At 41.4% G+C, this 20,273-nt stretch overlaps 1 protein-coding gene and 1 long non-coding RNA gene across 2 annotated transcripts in view; one reads left to right on the forward strand and one right to left on the reverse strand.

Annotated features, from left to right (window-relative positions):
• Nucleotides 1–5,864, forward strand: LOC147341504 (uncharacterized). Its single transcript, XM_086387333.1, has 3 exons — nt 1–3,252; nt 4,117–4,258; nt 5,261–5,864. The coding sequence occupies exons 1-3, from the start codon at nt 2,583–2,585 to the stop codon at nt 5,271–5,273; spliced, it is 825 nt and encodes a 274-aa protein (XP_086243459.1). The 5' UTR covers nt 1–2,582; the 3' UTR covers nt 5,274–5,864.
• LOC147341505 (uncharacterized) overlaps nt 4,811–20,273 on the reverse strand; it is a 26,031-nt gene continuing 10,568 nt past the window's right edge. The window contains exon 3 of the long non-coding RNA XR_015158820.1: nt 4,811–5,269. This is a non-coding gene — a long non-coding RNA (uncharacterized LOC147341505). The remainder of the gene's footprint in view (nt 5,270–20,273) is intronic.

Here is a 20,273-nt window from a genome sequence, read left to right on the forward strand (position 1 = left end):
GAGGGATTGGGGCAGGAGAAGGGGACGACAGAGGATGAGATGGCTGGATGGCATCACTGACTCGATGGATGTGAGTCTGAGTGAACTCTGGGAGTTGGTGATGGACAGGGAGGCCTGGTGTGCTGCGATTCATGGGGTCGCAAAGAGTGGGACACGACTGAGGGACTGAACTGAACTGGTCTCCTTTCAATATGGTCTCAGAGAGACCATGTCTGAGGTTGATGTTCTATGACACTGTTCTATGACAGGTCCAATAGGAACGAAGATGGCCAAAGCTGATGTGTTAAGTATGTTTCAATTCCAGATTAAAGATCAGGAGATTGGTCCTAGTCCTGGCTATTGTACTAACTGGCATGACTTTGGGGATGCCAGTTAGCAGCTCTAAACCTTAGTTGCCCCATATATTTTTTTTTAATTTTAAAAATTGTATTTTTTCTTGTTTTTGTTTGTAGATTTTTTCTTAAAATTTATTTTAATTGGAGGTCAATTACTTTAAAAAAGAATGGTCTTAGATTCCATATCTAAAGGCCTTTCCAGCCCTGAAACGCTAAGAGAATGTGTGTTTCTCTTGCATCTCTTCTGTATTTATAGAAAATGCTAAAGGGGACTTGGCCACACATCCTTATGTGTGTGCATGCTAAGTTGCTTCAGTTGTGTCCGACTCTGTGTGTCCCTATGGACTATAGCCCCCCAGGTTCCTCTGTCCTTAGAATTCTCCAGGCAAGAATACTGGAAGGGATTGCCATGCCCTCCTCCAGGGAATCTTCCCAACCAAGGGATTAAATCCGGGTCTCTTACATCTCCTACATTGGCAGGCAGGTTCTTTACCACTAGGGCCACCCTGGAAGCCCACACATCCTTACGGGGGGAATTCATGCATAACAAATGGTGTTATAGGTGAGCGGTTTAAAAATCAACTGAGATTTTAATTTAAAACTGTGAGTCATTATTGATCCAAAATTAAGGAGTTGAATGTAAACATTCAGAAGATCTCAAAAAAGAAGAAAGTATAAAATTCATTTCTGGATGAGAAAAGATGTACAAATTTATAATGTTAAAACCAAGAAAAAAGAAAATATTAGAATTTACAACATAAAAAAAAAAACTACATACTTAGAAACATTCACCAACTTACAAGGCAAAATCAAACTAAAAACACATTTTCAAAAAAAGCTCAGTATCCTAAATAAAATTCCATCTTCTTCCATCTACCTCACTCATATTTTCATTGAATGCCACCTATACAGATGATAAAACTGAGGCCTAGAAATGATAACTGTTCCAAGATCACTTAGGGCAGCAAATGTTAAACCAACTCAGACCTCAGATTGGGATTCTGCCTCTTTTTTGCTGTCTTTATAATGAGAATTTTGGATTAGAGATTATTGGCATTGCCTTCCAAATTTAAACCAATGATTTACAGCAACACCATGCTCCATTACCGAGGTGAGACAGAGGAAAAATACAAACACTGAAATTCGTTTGGAACTGAACTGAATGAAAGGGAAAAAAATCCCTCTTTACAGTTATGAGACTTATTAGTATTTTTCCTAAATGTAACATCCAGATGTAACTGGCTATATCTTTTTCAAAAAATATTTTTAGTGCTACAAAACTTTTTTTACAGATTGACTGTAAAAGCAGTTAATTTCTGCATAATTTTCAAAATTACACTTGGGGTCTGGACTAAGTGGATCTTGAGATCAATAAAAAGTCTGGGACTGTTGCTTCTGAAGCATCCTAGGAAGGTGGCCCTTTTAACGTCTGTCATGCTTAGCACTTAGGAGATGACCTGATCCTTTAAAGAAACCTCTCTTTTTTTATTCAGTCTTCAGAGCTTTAAGTGAATTTGTCTGGGTTAATTATACACCTTCTAGCTCCTAACTTCTCCAACACTTCTCAACATTCAGTTCTGACTGCATTCATTTCAATTTGTCTACTCTTTTCCAACTATTTTTCACTAAGTTAAATTGTCCAAATTCTCTTTCTCTTCTTCGGAGGTTTTTAGTACTGCTAACATCTGAGATATACAACATTTTTATGACCCTGTCTCTATTCACATGAGCCATTACCAGGTGGAAATTCCCAGGTGGGAAATTTCTCTCAGTTCACATGGCCCAGGATGCCTTCATAAATACTTTCCTGCACAATTACATAAAGGACACGAGCCTAGAAGACCTCCACACATGTCAGAACCCTAACGCGTCAAAGAACAAGTAGGCAATTGTGAGCAATTTGACAACCAAGGGCCTTGGCCGTTCATTGGACACAGAGCACGTCAATCCTTGTTTGTCAGCAAATGAGCCCAAAGCTCGTGACGAGGGGTCACATGCCACCGTTAACTTTTCTGGCCCCGCCCCTCAACTGTGGCCTGGCTCCACTGCCTGAGGCCCGACTTCCGTCGGACGCTTCCGCCATTGGCCGCCTACCCTCCCGGACGTGGGGCCTCCTCTGTGGTCCCTTCCAGAACTGCCTCGGTCCATCTCACTTCCCTCAGCCTCCTCTCAGGGCAGCCACTTCGGGTGCCACCACCTGCGCCATTGCCATCGTCGCGTGCCCGGCTGAGGTAACTGCCGGCCGCCATGTCTACCATGGGGGATGGAGATCTGGCCCCTGGCGGGCAGGAAGGCCCTGCAAGTGCGGCAGGGGCCCAGGCCAGAGCCCGTGACGGTGTGGACCACAACTCCGAGCCTCGCAGGGGTGACTCCATGCCTGAGGCTGAGGCGGGTGGAGTCGTCGGGGCCTCAGGAGGCCCGAGGGAGGTGGCCCTGGAGGGCGGGAACTCTGAGGAAGACTCGGACATCCAGCCGGCCGAGGAGGGGGAGGAAGAGGAGCAGGCGCAGGGCGTGAACCGCATGGTGCACTCGCGACACTTCTCCATGACCCGCTACCGCTTAACGGTCCTGACTCAGAGGTACCCGATGCTGAACTTTATGTACAAAAACCACATCCTAGTCCCGCCAGAGGACGACGACGTGTTGGTCCGGCACCAGAACCGGCCGCGCTTGTCCAACCTCAGCTCAGCCACTGTGGCTCGGTTCTCTGAGGTCCAGGTGCCCTCAGATGGACCAGCGGAGGGACCGGCGGAGGAAGCCCCGGCTCAGTGGGCAGAACAGGCGGAGGAAGCCCAGGAGGCGGCGGAGGCTGGGGAGGTGCAGGAGGCCGACGAGGCCTGTTTATGGGAGACGGCCACCAAGGAGTCTGAGGAGCACAGCTTGTGGGAGAGGCCACAGGAGCCGGCCGCCCCTGAGAGTGAGCATTCGAGGGGCGGGGGGGAGTTGGGGTGGACGGAGACACTGGCAGCTGCAGGCCGGGTCTGGGGACCAGGGATCCTGAGGAGGGGGAAGGCTCAGACGGTGGGGAGGGGTGGGTACCTCAGAAGGGGAGGCCGGGAGTCAGGGCCTCCTTGAATCGAAGGCCAGAGGGGCCCAGTAGAAGCCCAACTCCATAACGACTTCTTTGGTTTGGGGGGAAAATAAGCTGCCCTCTACCAACCCTGGTAAGAGGTCTGAGATGATCAGTGCCAGTTATGAGCCCACAGGTGAAGGTCAGTGGAGGCAGGTGTTCGAGGAGGAGCTTGAGAAGACATGGAAGAGAGCAAGCAAATGACAGACCTCATATTTGGTTCATAGCTTTTAAAAATGTCAAGATTTTTGGAAAGTTGATCCCAAAACATTATGAACTCATACCATTTGAACAAGGAGCACTTGGTCAAAATGAAATATTCAGGGGAATGAGGAACTCAGGACCTTCCCCATAGAATTTGTAATTGAGGTGAAGCATATTTTGGTGAGAAAGTTCTGACCAAAACATCCAGAATGCATCAGACCAAGAGGATTCTGATCCTGGACCACAAGTAATCAGTAGCACAGGGTGACAGATTTACTACAAAAGAAGAATAATGTCATTGTGAAAATGAGCAAGCAGCAGCCAAATGAGGGCCATGGAAGTGTTGTATCCTCCAGAAGGAAGGCCCCCAGTTACTCTTTTCTTAGTTGCTTCTGTCCTCCTGCTTTTCCTAAGGGTAGAGTACTGGATATCTTGCCATTCCTTATGAGTTGGGATTTTTTTTTTGCGTGAATGTCTGGTCCCAAAGTCTATTATTCTTCTCTAAAGAAACAGCTGAATGCCAGGATGAGAACTCCAAAGAAGAGGTGCAGGGCACCAGAAGTGAGGGGAAAGAAAAGAAGTATAACAGAAAACAAGAAGAACCAGAAAAGGATCTGGACCCAGCAAAGGACAGGCCCAGAAAGCCCAGGTATCTGTGTATAGCTTTGAAAATAACCCAGCTATTCCCAGGCATTTACCAATTTTGTTTTTGCTTTTTAATTCTTGGAGTAAATTAAGAAAATGTTTCTTTGAAATTAGTTCAACAACTTAAATGTACCTAATGTTTATAGAACATTCCTGCACCCAGTAATATAAAGAGCATGAAGTGAAATATACTTCGTGGCTTCTCATGTGTTCTTATGAGGTCTTTTGTCCTCTATCTGTAAGACTACCAACAATTTGTAAATGTGTCAGTACCTAAGACCAGTATTTCTTTAGAAAACAGCAACTACAAGCAGCAGCAACTGGGCTGTGCACTAGTTTGGCCTTCATTTCTTGACCACAGAAGTGCAGTCTCCTGCACTAAGAGAACACACCTTTTAGAATGTAAATACTTACGAATAGCAAGCAGTTCAGAATTTCAAGTAGGACCATTTAGTGATTCATAGTGAAATATTTCTTCAGTTGTAGATTTGTGTATTTACATGACAGTCAAAAGAAACAGTCATAGGATGACTGTTGTTTATCACTGAGTTGGTAGTGAAGGTATATATCTTGTCTTTAATTATTAAACATTTTCTCACTGGTTTTCATAGTGATGTGTTTCATAATAACAGCCTCTTTCTCATATGGTAGATATGGAAACCGAGGGTATGGGAGGGTAAGGGAGTATCATCTGTGGAGTGAGCACAGGCTTTTAAGGTAGAGTGATTTTAGTCCCAGACTAGCCTCTCAAAGGAAGGGGGAAAAGAAAAGCATTTATGGTGTTGGGCAAGAGGGAGACAAGGTTGGTCAGATCACATGATTGAAGCCATCGGGTTATACATGCACCCAGTATCCAGGGTGAAGGTTACAAGAGTAAAATGGGTTTTTCTTCTCTCCTTGTTGAGATACAACCCTCGATGCAGCAGACTGTTTTCTTAGATCTAGAAAGTTTCTGGTGCTGACTGATGCTGTATAATCGTTCATTTTCTCTCATTTCTTCCTGCAGTTTGGAAGACTAGAAAGAAGACAAAGAAGAAAGGATCCATTGTTCGCTATTTTTAGATTTTTCAGAAGCCCATGGGAATATTATTAACATTGATTTCCTTCCCAAATCCATCCCCCAAAGAGCAACTGTCTAATAATAATATCTAATAAAAAATCCAATCTCTAATTGGGTTTTATCTTCCACAGATATATTGACAGCATTTGTTCTAGTTAAAACTAAGTTTTAAAGTAGTAAAGTGAAATGTAGATAGATTTCTGTATATAAATAATCCTGATTTAAATCTCTTTAAAAATGAGAAGCTGTTTTACATCATTGGAAGGCATCATCACATTCCACCATTTGATAAGCCTGTTGTAAATTCTTTTATTGCAGCCCTCCCAAAAATTTGTATTTAAAACAGTTCTGTAAAGACAGAAATAGAGGTCAAGGCTTTAGACCTGCACTTGTTTACTGTACTAGTCACTAGCCATGTGTGGCTACTGAGCATTGAAAATGTGGCTAATCTTAGTTGAAATGTGCTACAAATGTAAAAAATGGTGTAAAGTCTCATTAATAACTAATTACCCATTGAAATGATAATCTATTAAATATAGCATTAAAATTATTTTCTCCAGTTCCTTTTTACTTTTTCAAAAATTTATTTATTTAGGGCTTTCTCCTCCTACGGTGCACAGGTTCTCACTGAGGCGGCTTCTCTTGTGGAGCATGAGCTCTAGGGCAAACGGGCTTCAGAGCTGGGCACATGGGCTTAGTTGCCCCTCAGCATGTGGGATCTTCCTGTACCAGGGATTGAACCTGTGTCCCCTGCACTGCAAGGTGGATTCTTAACCACTAGACCACCAGGGATGCCCTCTTTTTACTTTTTAGATGTGGCTACTAGAACATTTAAAAGTACACAGGACTTGTGTTATATATGTATTTCATAGTACTGATGGGTGCTTTTGAAGGAAACCTGAGGGATGGCCCAACTTGCCTGGAGGCCAGATGGTGCTGCTGAGCCTGAGCCCAGACGCTGATTTGGAGAACTGGTTCTCAAACTTTGGCCCTTAAAATAGCATTATTAGTATCACCCACGAACTCTTAGGCTCCACTCAAGACCTGTGAGTCAGAAACTGGGAGTGGGGCTCAGTAGTCTGTTTTAACAAGCCCTCCAGGGGATTCTGATGCAGCCAAGGTTTGAGAAGCGCTGGTTGACAGCCACAGGGGGAGAAGTTGAGACCCACCTATGGTGACTAGTCTTGGTTCACTGCCATGGGGCTGCTGGAGGTAAATTGAACAGGACGGTAGGGGCTGGACTGGCGAGGAAATTAGGATTCACAGGGGCTGAGACAGACAGAGGCTGTGGATAGGGGATGGCACCAGAAAAATATCCAGGGACAGAGCTGGTTCCAGAAAGTCACAGACATGATTCCTGGTATATGAAGTCTAAGAGAAGCTTCACTCAGCAAGAATGGATAGTAGATACATACAGAGTTGCCTGTGAGGATGTATGCATATGCAAGCATACAGAAAGGCTTGCAATGGAAAGATAAACCACATTTAGGATGGTGGTTACCTCTTGGGGAAAGACAAGGACGGCCATCCTATTGGGGAGGGATACATAGTGGGCTTCAACTGTATCTCTAATTTACATTTCTTAAACTGAGTGGTGGGTAAATAGTGTTTATAGTAGTATTCTTTATAATTTTGTGCAGATTGGAAGTATGTCACAATAAGTAAAAATAAAAAGAGAAAAGGAAGAAAGTGGACTTAATCTTTGAACTTTGTTTAAGGTAATAAAAAGATAAAGTTGTAGATGACCAGAGTGGAGGATCAGAGAAGGGGAAGGGCCTGGGGGTTTGAGACAAGACGGGCTCATTTCTGCATTTACTTCAGGCTTCCTAGGTATCTGAAACATGGTCTACCTGGAGCATATTTTGTTCCCACGGGCTCGGCTCCTGACTTTCTTCTAGATAACTGATAACATACAGTCATGTTCTGTGGTGGCATGGCTTCTATTCTAACTGTGTGCACATGCAAATACACACACTACATCCACCTATTCCATCAAAACCAACCCCTGCACTGAACCTTTAAATGGCTGGGACCTTAAGGGTTTTATTTATCTTTCTTTCCCAAAGCCCTAGGCAATGAATTTTCATCTTCCTAGGTATTTAATGTCAATTAAAGTGAAGTAAACTTAATATCCCCACCACTTTTTTTTTTTGGTTACCAGTGTTGACATTTTAAAATGTGCTATATTATTCCTTATGGCTAGAACCACATGGTGAGACAGAAGGCAAAGCACTCCCTGTCACCATTATTTCAACTGAAAGGGCAGGTCAACTAGTACAATTTGAGGCCCTTCAACCTAGTTCTGTTTTGTTAGTATTTCTGCGGTGCTAGTTGTTAAAACAGTATTGCTTCCAAGCCCAGGCAGAGTTATCTCTGTCTTGAGCTCTAAGTGTTAGAGGGCCACTTTGGTCCTCTTCCAGCCACACCCCTCCCACCAGGGCCAGGAGCCCAGCCCATGGGAACAAGGGGTGTGTCCCTGCTAGCCCATGCTCCAGGTACCTGGCAGCCCTGAACAGTCCCTAGCCTGCTTCCAGGGCCCGTGTGCTCCTCTTAGACCTGTCCTGGGGAGGGCTGACCGCACTCACTGCTGGGGTGGGTGCTCCCAGGCCCAAGGAGGGGTTGTAGGCCCAGAAGGGGATGCGGCCTGGCCTAGGAGACAGGGAATGGGTGGGGGAAGGGAAGGAGGGCAGCTCTTCCCACACCATCAGGGCAGAACTTAGACGAGTCTGAGAATACTAAATCCCAACCTGGCTTTCAGCTCATTAGGAAGGTACATTTGCGTGGAAGGGGATACAAGTTTATTAATGGTTTATCATTTGATTTGAACATTTCAAATATTTTTCGACATGTGGATCCCCAACTGAACTCTTTTTCTGAACCTTGCAAATAGGACAAATGTTTCAGGCAAGCCAGATTAAATATCTGCTCTATCACCCCTTTCCCTTTTTACTCCATGTTACACCTATTCCTTAGCATACTGGGCGTCATGCTTCTGAAAATGTTTTTTAAAATGTACTTATTTTTTAATTGAAGTATAAATGCTTTACAGAATTTTGTTGTTTTCTGTCAGACATCAACATGAACCAGCCATAGTTATACATTTGTCCCCTCCCTCTTGAACCTCCCTCCCCATCCCACCCCTCAAGGTTGATACAGAGCCCCTGTTTGAGTTCCCCAAGTTATATAGCAAATTGCCAGTGGCTATCTATTTTACTTATAGCAATTAAGTTTCCATGTTACTCTCTCCATACATCTCACCCTCTCCTCCCACCCTCACATGTCCATAAGTCTGTTCTCTCTGTCTTTCTCTCCACTGCTGCCCTGCAAATAAATTCATTGGTACCATCTTTCTAGTTTCCATATATATGTGTTAGTATACAATATTTATCTTACTCCTGACGTACTACACTCTGTATAATAAGCTCTAGGTCCATCTACCTCTTTAGAACTGACTTAAATGCATTCCTTTTTAGGGCTGAGTAATATTCAATTGTATATATGTACCACGGCTCCTTTATTTCTTCATCTTTTGATGGACATCTAGGTTGCTTCCATGTTCTAGCCATTGTAAAGAGTACTGCAAGGAACATTGGGGTACGTGTGTCTTTTTCAGTTTTTATTTCCTCAGGGTATATACCTAGGAGTGGGATTGCTGAGTCATATGGTGGTTTTATTGCTAGTTTTTTTAAGGAATCTCCATACCATCTTCCATAGTGGCTGTATCAATTTACATTTGCACCAACAGTGCAAGAGGGTTCCCTTTTCTCCACACCCGCTCCAGCATTTATTGTTTGTAGACTTTTTAATGATGGGCATTCTGACTGGTATGAGGCAAGATATCATTATAGTTTTGATTTTCATTTGTCTAATAAAGAGCCTCTTGATGAAAATGAAACAGGAGACTAAAAAAGCTGGCCTAAAACTCAACATTGAAAAAACTAAGATCGTGGCATCAAGTCCCACCACTTCATGGTAAATAGATAGGGAAATAATGGAAACAGTGAGAAACTTTATTTTGGGGGGCTCCAAAATCACTGCAGATGATGACTGCAGCCATGATATTAAAAGACGCTTGCTCCTTGGAAGAAAAGCTATGACAAACCTAGACAGCATATTAAAAAGCGGAGACATTACTTTGCCGACAAAGGTCATGTATGGATGTTAGAGTTGGCCCTTAAAGAAACTGAGCACTGGGGGGAAGAGCTAAGATGGCAGAGGAGTAGGATGGGGAGAACACTTTCTCCCCCACAAATCCATCAAAAGAACATTTAAACACCAAGTAAATTCCACAAAACATCTTCTGCATGTGGGCAGAGGACATCAGGCACCCAGAAAAGCAACCCATGTCTTCGAAAAAGGTAGGAAGAAATATATAAGACAAAAAAAGAGACAAAAGAGGGAGGGACAGAGCCCTGTCCTGGGAAGGGAGTCTTAAAAAGACAGAAGTTTCCAAACACGAGGAAACCTTCTCACTGCGGAATCTGTGCCAAGCCTTGGAAGCACAGAGGGCAACATAACAGGGAGGAAAAATAAATAAACAATTAAAACCCACAGATTACAAGCCCTACGGTAACTCCCTCAGTGGAGAAGCAGTGCAGACACATGCATCCGCCATTAGCAAGCGGGGGCTGGGCAGGGAGGCGCGGCGCCAGCTGCATCGTTTAGAATAAGCATCTGGCCTGAATACCCTGAGCGCTATCTGAGCAAAATAATTTGGGCTAGCAAACCAGACTGTGGGATATCTACCACACAAAAAGCCAGTCCTAACCTAAGACATCGCCAGGCCTGCACACAGAACAAAGGACTGTACAGAGATAGCCGGCTACAGACCGTCCCCTTCTGGTGACAGGCAGCCAGAGCCAAAAGGGGGCAATCGCAGCCCCAGAGAGACATTATCTACAAAACTGTAAGCACGCTTTTTTGCTAACTAAAACTTCTTGGGGGTCTGGACGGTCAACATCCGCCTGAGAAGGTATGCCAGTTGTACACCTGGATAACCGAGCAGTGGGGAGGCGGTAAGTCGCAGCAATCACACTCGCCAAACACCTCATCACCTGAGCTGCTTGGACCTGGGAAGAGCACAAAACGCTGGCCCAACTGAGTCTGCACCTCTGAGAACTACCCGAGTGCCTGAACCTGAGCAGCTTAGACCTCGGAGGAGCAACCAGCCCAGGGCTGGCCACGGATGGTTCCTGGCGGAGCAACCTAGAGCCTGAGCAGTGTGGGCAGGGAGGCTACACGCACGGAGAGCGGAGGCAGGCCCAGTGCGGCTGAGGCACTGCGAGCACACGCCAGTGTTATTTGTTTGCAGCGTCCCTCCCTCCCCCAGCGCAACTGAACAAGTGAGCCTAAAAAAATTTTTAAAAAAAAGTGTCCACCACCGTCCCCTTTGTGTCAGGGCGGAAACCAGACGCTGAAGAGATCAGCAAACAGAAGAAGCTATAACAGAGGGAACCGCCTTGGAAGCTACAGGCAATAGATAAAACCCTGTGGTTAGAACTGAATACATAGGAAGGGGCCTATAGATCATGAGAAATATAAGTCGGACCAAGGAACTAGCCAAAAATGAAATGACCCCACAATAACCAAAACAAAACAGAGAAAGTCCTAGATATATTTTTACTATTTTACGGTCATTCTTTTTTTTTTCTTTAATTTTTAAAAAGAATTTTAGGTCCTCTATTATTCCTTTAATTTTCACTTTTATAACCTACTATTACTTTGCAAAAAAAAAAAAGACCCTTGTTTTTTAAAAAAAATGCAAACTTCATATATATATTTTTTATAATTTTTGTGACCTTGTTTTTTTTTTTCTTCTGTTCTTTAGCATTGTACTTTTGAAATTCCAAACTCTACCCTAGATTTTTAATTTTAGCTTTTTGGTATTTGTTACCAATTTTGTACCTTTAAGAACCCAATCTTCAGTACCCATTTTTCACTAGGGAGCGAGATTACTGGCTTGACTGCTCTCTCCCTCTTTGGACTCTCCTTTTTCTCCACCAGGTCACCTGTGTCTCCTCCCTAACCCCTCTCTACTCTATGCAACTCTGTGAATTTCTGTGTGTTCCAGATGGTGGAGAACACTTAGGGAACTGATTACTGGCTGGATCTGTCTCTCTCCTTTTCATTCCCCCTTTTATCCTCCTGGCCACCTCTGTCTCCTTTCTCCTTCTTCTCTTCTCTGTATAATTCCATGAACATCCTGAGCAGTCCAATTGTGGAGTGCACATAAGGAAGTGATTACTGGCTAGCCTGCTCTCTCCTCTATTGATTCCACCTCATCTCATTCAGGTCAGCTCTAACTCCCTCCTCCCTCTTCTCTTCTCCTTGTAATGCTGTGAACCTCTCTGGGTGGCCTTCATGGTGGAGAAACTTTTCATCTGTAACCTAGATGTTTTATCAATGGTGCTGTATAGAAGGAGAAGTTTTGAAACTACTGTAAAAATAAGACCGATAACTGGAAGCAGGAGGCTTAAGTCCACCCCTAACTCCAGGGAATATTAATAGACAGAAGCTCATCAAATGCCTCCATACTTACACTGAAACCAAGCACCACACAAGGGTCAACAAGTTCCAGGGCAAGACGTACCAAGCAAATTCTCCAGCAACACAGGAACACAGCCCTGAGCTCCAAGATACAGGCTGCCCAAAGTAAATCCTGAAACCATAGACATCTCAAACCTCATTACTGGACACTTCATTGCACTCCAGAGAGAAGAAATACAGCTCCACCCACCAGAAAACTGACACAAGCTTCCCTAATCAAGAAACCTTGACAAGCCACCTGTACAAACCCACACACAGCGAGGAGACGCCACAATAAAGAGAACTCCACAAACTGCCAGAATACAGAAAGGACACCCCAAACTCAGCAATTTAAACAAGATGAAGAGACAGAGGAATACCCAGCAGGTAAACAAACAGGATACATGCCCACCAAACCAAACAAAAGAGGAAGAGATAGGGAATCTACCTGATAAAGAATTCCGAATAATGATAGCGAAATTGATGCAAAATCTTGAAATCAAAATGGAATCACAGATAAATAGCCTGAAGACAAGGATTGAGAAGATGCAAGAAAGGTTTAACAAGGACCTAGAAGAAATAAAAAAGAGTCAATATATAATGAATAATGCAATAAATGAAATCAAAAAAACTCTGGAGGCAACAAATAGTAGAATAACAGAGGCAGAAGATAGGATTAGTGAATTAGAAGATAGAATGGTAGACATAAATGAATCAGAGAGGAAAAAAGAAAAACAAATTAAAAGAAATGAAGACAATCTCAGAGACCTCCAGGACAATATTAAACGCTACAACATTCGAATCATAGGGGTCCCAGAAGCAGAAGACAAAAAGAAAGACCATGAGAAAATACTTGAGGAGATAATAGTTGAAAACTTCCCTAAAATGGGGAAAGAAATAATCACTCAAGTCCAAGAATCCCAGAGAGTCCCAAACAGGATAAACCCAAGGCAAAACACCCCGAGACACATATTAATCAAATTAACAAAGATCAAACACAAAGAACAAATATTAAAAGCAACAAGGGAAAAACAACAAATAACACACAAGGGAATTCCCATAAGGATAACAGCTGATCTTTCAATAGAAACTCTCCAAGCCAGGAGGGAATGGCAAGACATACTTAAAGTGATGAAAGAAAATAACCTACAGCCCAGATTATTGTACCCAGCAAGGATCTCATTCAAATATGAAGGAGAAATCAAAAGCTTTACAGACAACCAAAGCTGAGAGAATTCAGCACCACCAAACCAGCTCTCCAACAAATACTAAAGGATACTCTCTAGACAGGAAACACAAAAATGGTGTATAAATTCGAACCCAAAACAATAAAGTAAATGGCAACAGGATCATACTTATCAATAATTACCTTAAACGTAAATGGATTGAATGCCCTAACCAAAAGACAAAGACTGGCTGAATGGATACAAAAACAAGACCCCTACATATGCTGTCTACAAGAGACCCACCTCAAAACAGGGGACACATACAGACTGAAAGTGAAGGGCTGGAAAAAGATTTCCCATGCAAATAGGGACCAAAAGAAAGCAGGAGTAGCAATACTCATATCAGACAAAATAGACTTTAAAACAAAGGCTGTGAAGAGAGACAAAGATGGTCACTACATAATGATCAAAGGATCAATCCAAGAAGATATAACAATTATAAATATATATGTACCCAAGACGGGAGCACTGCAATATGGAAGGCAAATGCTAACAAGTATGAAAGGAGAAATTAACAATAACACAATAATAGTGGGAGACTTTAATACCCCACTCACACCTATGGATAGATCAACTAAACAGAAAATTAACAAGGAAACACAAACTTTAAATGATACAATAGACCAGTTAGAACTAATTGATATCTATAGGACATTTCATCCCAAAACAATGAATTTCACCTTTTTCTCAAGCACACATGGAACCTTCTCCAGGATAGATCACATCCTGGGCCATAAATCTAGCCTTGGTAAATTCAAAAAATTGAAATCATTCCAAGCATCTTTTCTGACCATATTGCAGTAAGATTAGGTCTCAATTACAGAAGAACAACTATTAAAAATTCCAACATATGGAGGCTGAACAACACGCTGCTGAATAACCAACAAATCACAGAAGAAATAAAAATTTGCATAGAAACGAATGAAAATGAAAACACAACAACCCCAAACCTGTGGGACACTGTAAAAGCAGTCCTAAGTGGAAAGTTCATAGCAATACAGGCATACCTCAAGAAACAAGAAAAAAGTCAAATAAATAACCTAACTCTACACCTAAAGCAACTAGAAAAGGAAGAAATGAAGAACCCCAGGGTTAGCAGAAGGAAAGAACTCTTAAAAATTAAGGCAGAAATAAATGCAAAAGAAACAAAAGAGACCATAGCAAAAATCAACAAAGCCAAAAGCTGGTTCTTTGAAAGGATAAATAAAATTGACAAACCATTAGCCAGACTCATCAAGAAACAAAGGGAGAAAAATCAAATCAATAAAATTAGAAATGAAAATGGAAAGATCACAACAGACAACACAGAAATACAAAGGATCATAAGAGACTACTATCAGCAATTATATGCCAATAAAATGGACAACGTGGAAGAAATGGACAAATTCTTAGAAAAGTACAAATTTCCAAAACTGAACCAGGAAGAAATAGAAAATCTTAACAGACCCATCACAAGCACAGAAATTGAAACTGTAATCAAAAATCTTTCAGCAAACAAAAGCCCAGGACCAGACGGCTTCACAGCTGAATTCTACCAAAAATTTAGAGAAGAGCTAACACCTATCCTACTCAAACTCTTCCAGAAAATTGCAGAGGAAGGTAAACTTCCAAACTCATTCTTTGAGGCCACCATCACCCTAATACCAAAACCTTACAAAGATCCCACAAAAAAAGAAAACTACAGGCCAATATCACTGATGAACATAGATGCAAAAATCCTTAACAAAATTCTAGCAATCAGAATCCAACGACACAGTAAAAAGATCATACACCATGACCAAGTGGGCTTTATCCCAGGGATGCAAGGATTCTTCAATATCCGCAGATCAATCAATGTAATACACCACATTCACAAATTGAAAAATAAAAACCATATGATTATCTCAATAGATGCAGAGAAAGCCTTTGACAAAATTCAACATCCATTTATGATAAAAACTCTCCAGAAAGCAGGAATAGAAGGAACATACCTCAACATAATAAAAGCAATATATGGCAAACATTATCCTCAATGGTGAAAAATTGAAAGCATTTCCTCTAAAGTCAGGAACAAGACAAGGGTGCCCACTTTCACCATTACTATTCAACATAGTTTTGGAAGTTTTGGCCACAGCAATCAGAGCAGAAAAAGAAATAATAGGAATCCAAATTGGAAAAGAAGAAGTAAAACTCTCACTGTTTGCAGATGACATGATCCTCTACATAGAAAACCCTAAAGACTCCACCAGAAAATTACTGGAACTAATCAATGATTATAGTAAAGTTGCAGGATATAAAATCAACACACAGAAATCCCTTGCATTCCTATACACTAAAAATGAGAAAACAGAAAGAGAAATTAAGGAAACAATTCCATTCACCATTGCAACGGAAAGAATAAAATACTTAGGAATATATCTACCTAAAGAAACTAAAGACCTATATATAGAAAACTATAAAACACTGGTGAAAGAAATCAAAGAGGACACTAATAGATGGAGAAATATACCATGTTCATGGATTCAAAGAATCAATATAGTGAAAGTGAGTATACTACCCAAAGCAATTTATACATTCAATGCAATCCCTATCAAGCTACCAACGGTATTCTTCACAGAGCTAGAACAAATAATTTCACAATTTGTATGGAAATACAAAAAACCTCGAACAGCCAAAGCTATCTTGAGAAAGAAGAATGGAACTGGAGGAATCAACCTGCCTGACTTCAGGCTCTACTACAAAGCCACAGACATCAAGACAGTATGGTACTGGCACAAAGACAGAAATATAGATCAATGGAACAAAACAGAAAGCCCAGAGATAAATCCACGCACATATGGACACCTTATCTTTGACAAAGGAGGCAAGAATATACAATGGATTAAAGACAATCTCTTTAACAAGTGGTGCTGGGAAAACTGGTCAACCACTTGTAAAAGAATGAAACTAGAACACTTTCTAACACCATACACAAAAATAAACTCAAAATGGATTAAAGATCTAAATGTAAGACCAGAAACGATAAAACTCCTAGAGGAGAACATAGGCAAAACACTCTCTGACATAAATCACAGCAGGATCCTCTATGAACCACCTATCAGAATACTGGAAATAAAAGCAAAAATAAACAAATGGGACCTAATTAAACTTAAAAGCTTCTGCACAACAAAGGAAACTATAAGCAAGGTGAAAAGACAGCCTTCAGAATGGGAGAAAATAATAGCAAATGAAGCAACTGACAAACACCTAATCTCAAAAATATACAAGCAACTCCTACAGCTCAATTCCAGAAAAATAAATGACCCAATCAAAAAATGGGCCAAAGAACTAAATAGACATTTCTCCAAAGAAGACACAGATGGCTAACAAACACATGAAAAGATGCTCAACATCACTCATTATCAGAGAAATGCAAATCAAAACCACTATGAGGTACCATTTCACGCCAGTCAGAATGGCTGCGATCCAAAAGTCTACAAGCAATAAATGCTGGAGAGGGTGTGGAGAAAAGGGAACCCTCTTACACTGTTGGTGGGAATGCAAACTAGTACAGCCACTATGGAGAACAGTGTGGAGATTCCTCAAAATCTGGAAATAGAACTGCCTTATGACCCAGCAATCCCACTGCTGGGCATACACACTGAGGAAACCAGAATTGAAAGAGACACGTGTACCCCAATGTTCATCACAGCACTGTTTATAACAGCCAGGACATGGAAGCAACCTAGATGTCCATCAGCAGATGAATGGATAAGAAAGCAGTGGTACATATACACAATGGAGTATTACTCAGCCATTAAAAAGAATACATTTGAATCAGTTCTAATGAGGTGGATGAAACTGGAGCCTATCATACAGAGTGAAGTAAGCCAGAAAGAAAAACACCAATACAGTATACTAACGCATATATATGGAATTTAGAAAGATGGTAACAATAACCCTGCATACGAGACAGCAAAAGAGACACTGATGTATAGAACAGTCTTTTGGACTCTGTGGGAGAGGGAGAGGGTGAGATGATTTGGGAGAATGGCATTGAAATATGTATAATATCATATATGAAACGAGTCGCCAGTCCAGGTTCAATGCACGATACTGGATGCTTGGGGCTGGTGATCTGCGACGACCCAGAGGGATGGTATTGGGAGGGAGGAGGGACGAGGGTTCGGGATGGGGAACACGTGTATGCCTGTGGCGGATTCATTTTGATATATGGCAGAACCAATACAATATTGTAAAGTTTAAAAATAAAATAAAACTAAAAAAAAAAAAAGAAGAAGAAGCTGAGCACTGAAGAATTGATGCTTTTGAACTGTGGTGCTGGAGAACTCTCATTGAGAGCCCGTGCACTGCAAGGAGATCCAATCAATCAATCCCAAAGGAAGTAAGTCCTGAATACTCATCGGAAGGGCTGAGGCTGAAGCTGAAGCTCCAATACTTTGGCTACCTGATACAAAGAACTGACTCCTTAGAAAAGACCCTGAGGAGAAGGGGACAACAGAGGATGAGATGGTTGGATGGCATCACCAACTTGATGAGCGTGAGTTTGAGCAAGTGCTGGGAATTGGTGCTGGACGGGGAAGCCTGGCGTGCTGCAGTCCATGGGGTCGCAAACAATCGAAAACAACTCAGTGAGTGAGCCGAATAATGAGTGATGTGGAGCATCTTTTCATGTGTTTGTTAGCCATGTATATGTCTTCTTTGGAGAAATGCCTGTTTAGGTCTTTTTCCCACTTTTTAATTGGATTATTTGTTTTTCTGGTATTGAATTGTATGAGCTACTTGTATATTTGGAAATTACTCCTTTGTCAGTTGTTTCATGTGCTATTATTGTCTCCCATTCTGAGGGTTGACTTTTTACCTTGGTTATAGTTTCCTTTGCTGTGCAAAAACTTTTAAGTTTAATTAGTTTCCAGTTGTTTACCTTTGTTTTTATTTCCATTACTGTAGGACCCTGCTTTGATTTCTGTCATCCAGTGTTCTACCTATGATATCCTCTAAGAGTTTTATAGTTGCTGGTCTTACATTTAGGTCTTTAATCCATTTTCAGCTTACCTTTGTGTATGGTGTTAGGAAATGCTCTAATTCCATTCTTTTACATGTAACTATCCAGTTTTCCCAGCACCACTTATTGAAGAGACTATCTTTGCTCCACTGTATATTCTTGCCTCCTTTGTCAAAAAGAAGGTACCCATAAGTGCGGGGGTTATTTCTGGGCTCTCTACTTTGCTCCATTTGCCTGTATCTATGTTTTTGTGCCAGTACCATACTGTTTTGATGACTGTAGCTTTGTTGTATAATCTGAAGTCAGGAAGGCTGATTCCTCCAGCTCCATGCTTCTTTTTCAAGACTGCTTTGGCTATTTGGGGTCTTTTGTGTCTTCATATGAATTGTGAAAAAATTCTAGTTCTGTGGGAAAAAGCCATTGGTATTTTGATAGGGATTGCATTCAATCTGTAGATTGCATTTGGTAGCATAGTCATTTTCACAATATTGATTCTTCCAACCCAGGAACCTGGAATATCTCTCCATCTGTTCATGTCATCTTTGCTTTCTTTCATCAGTGTCTTAAAATTTTCTATTATACAGTTCTTTTGTCTCCTTATGTAGGTTTATTCCTAGATATATTATGCTTTTTGTTGTGATGGTGAATGGAAATGATTCCTTCTCTTTCTGATTTTTCATTCTTAGTATGTAAGAATGTAAGTGATTTCTGTGTATTGATTTTGTATCCTGTGACTTTGCAAAATTCACTGATTAGCTCTAGTAATTTTCTGATACTATCTTTAGGGTTCTATGTGTGTAGTATCATGTCATCTTCAATCAGTGAGGTTTTACTTCTTCTTTTCCCATCTGGATAACTTTTTTTTCTTCTCTGATTGGCATAACTAGGACTTCAAAACTGTGTTGAATAATAGTAGTGAGAGTGGGCACCCTTGTCTTGTTCCTGATCTTAGAGGGAATGCTTTCAGTTTTTCCCCATTGAGAACGTTTGCTGTGGGCTTGTCATATATGGACTTTTCTATGTTGAGGTAGCTTCCTTCTATGCCCATTTTTTGGAGTGTTAATCACAAATGGGTCCTGAATTTTGTCAAACACTTTTTCTGCATCTATTATATGGCTTTTATCTTTCAATTTGTTAATATGCTGTATCACGTTGGTTTGCATATATTGAAGAATTCTTGCATCCCTGGAATAAACTCAACTTGATCATGGTGTATGACCTGGTTAATGTGTTATTGAATTCTGTTTGGTAGAATTTTGTTGAGAAGTTTTGCATCTATGTTCATCAGTGATACTGGCCTGTAATTCCAAAAATGCCTCATTCTAATAGCACATCTTGCTATAGTACTTGGATCTAGTCCCTAGTCCAGACTGGAGTAGAAATACGAACCATCTTGCCCCTCTACTGCACTACCCTCCACTGCTCACTCTCTTTGCTTCCTAGGTGTTTATATGCAAAACTTCAATACCACCAATTCCCCATACAAATACCCACCTGGAAGCCATCAGCTTGCTCAGGCACACCTAAGTGGAGGCCCTTTATGCCCTGCACTACGTCTTAAGAACATTTCATTTCTCTGAAAACCTTCAGGTCTGAATTGTCAATACCCTATTTGATTGCCCTCCCCATGACAGACTACAGAACAGGTTCTGTTGTATTTGTTTTCATATGCAAAAATCAAACAAGTTGCAAAGAAGCTGAATGCTTCAAAGAATGTGTCTCTGGGTGTGAAAAAATAACTTGTATTTAAATACAGAGGTGTTCACTGTGAGAAAAATTAATAATGGTGAGTTCTCAGAATAAGAATGACCTAATAGAAGTTCACTCTGAGAAGAGAGAAGGTATAACGGCTAATCTACCAGAATTACCTGGGTAAAGGGCATCCACCTAAATGAAATTTCATCAATAAAATACAAGGGAAATAAAATCCAGTTAATCCAGAACCTAGCATTATCAAAAAGGTAAAGATATACATGTTTTAGAGAGAAAGTATGAAAATCCCACACGTGATTGTGTGGTATTGACAGGGTAACAGGCAGGAAGGCCAGGGGTCTCCAAACAGAGGAAACAGGCTGCAAGTGTCAGACACTTTTCTCTCTCTCAAACAGCAGGAGGAAACAAACTACCAATATTTTCTTCCTTCCCTATAAAAATTTAAAAGGAGGTTTCTCTTAAAATACTGTGTTGCCATAATGACACCTGGTTTCATCTGAAGTTAACGATT

Source organism: Bos grunniens, chromosome X, assembly GCF_055505025.1.
Source record: "Bos grunniens cultivar Pamir isolate PY7600 chromosome X, Bosgru_T2T1.0, whole genome shotgun sequence".
NCBI classification, from domain to species: Eukaryota; Metazoa; Chordata; class Mammalia; order Artiodactyla; family Bovidae; genus Bos; species Bos grunniens.

What these genes read in the sequence shown, in the direction of transcription:
- LOC147341504 (XM_086387333.1), top strand. Translation starts at nt 2,583, where the DNA reads ATGTCTACCATGGGGGATGGAGATCTGGCCCCTGGCGGGCAGGAAGGC. An exon ending in GGAGCCGGCCGCCCCTGAGA is followed by an intron (nt 3,253 to 4,116) that starts GTGAGCATTCGA and finishes TCTTCTCTAAAG; the next exon opens with AAACAGCTGAATGCCAGGAT.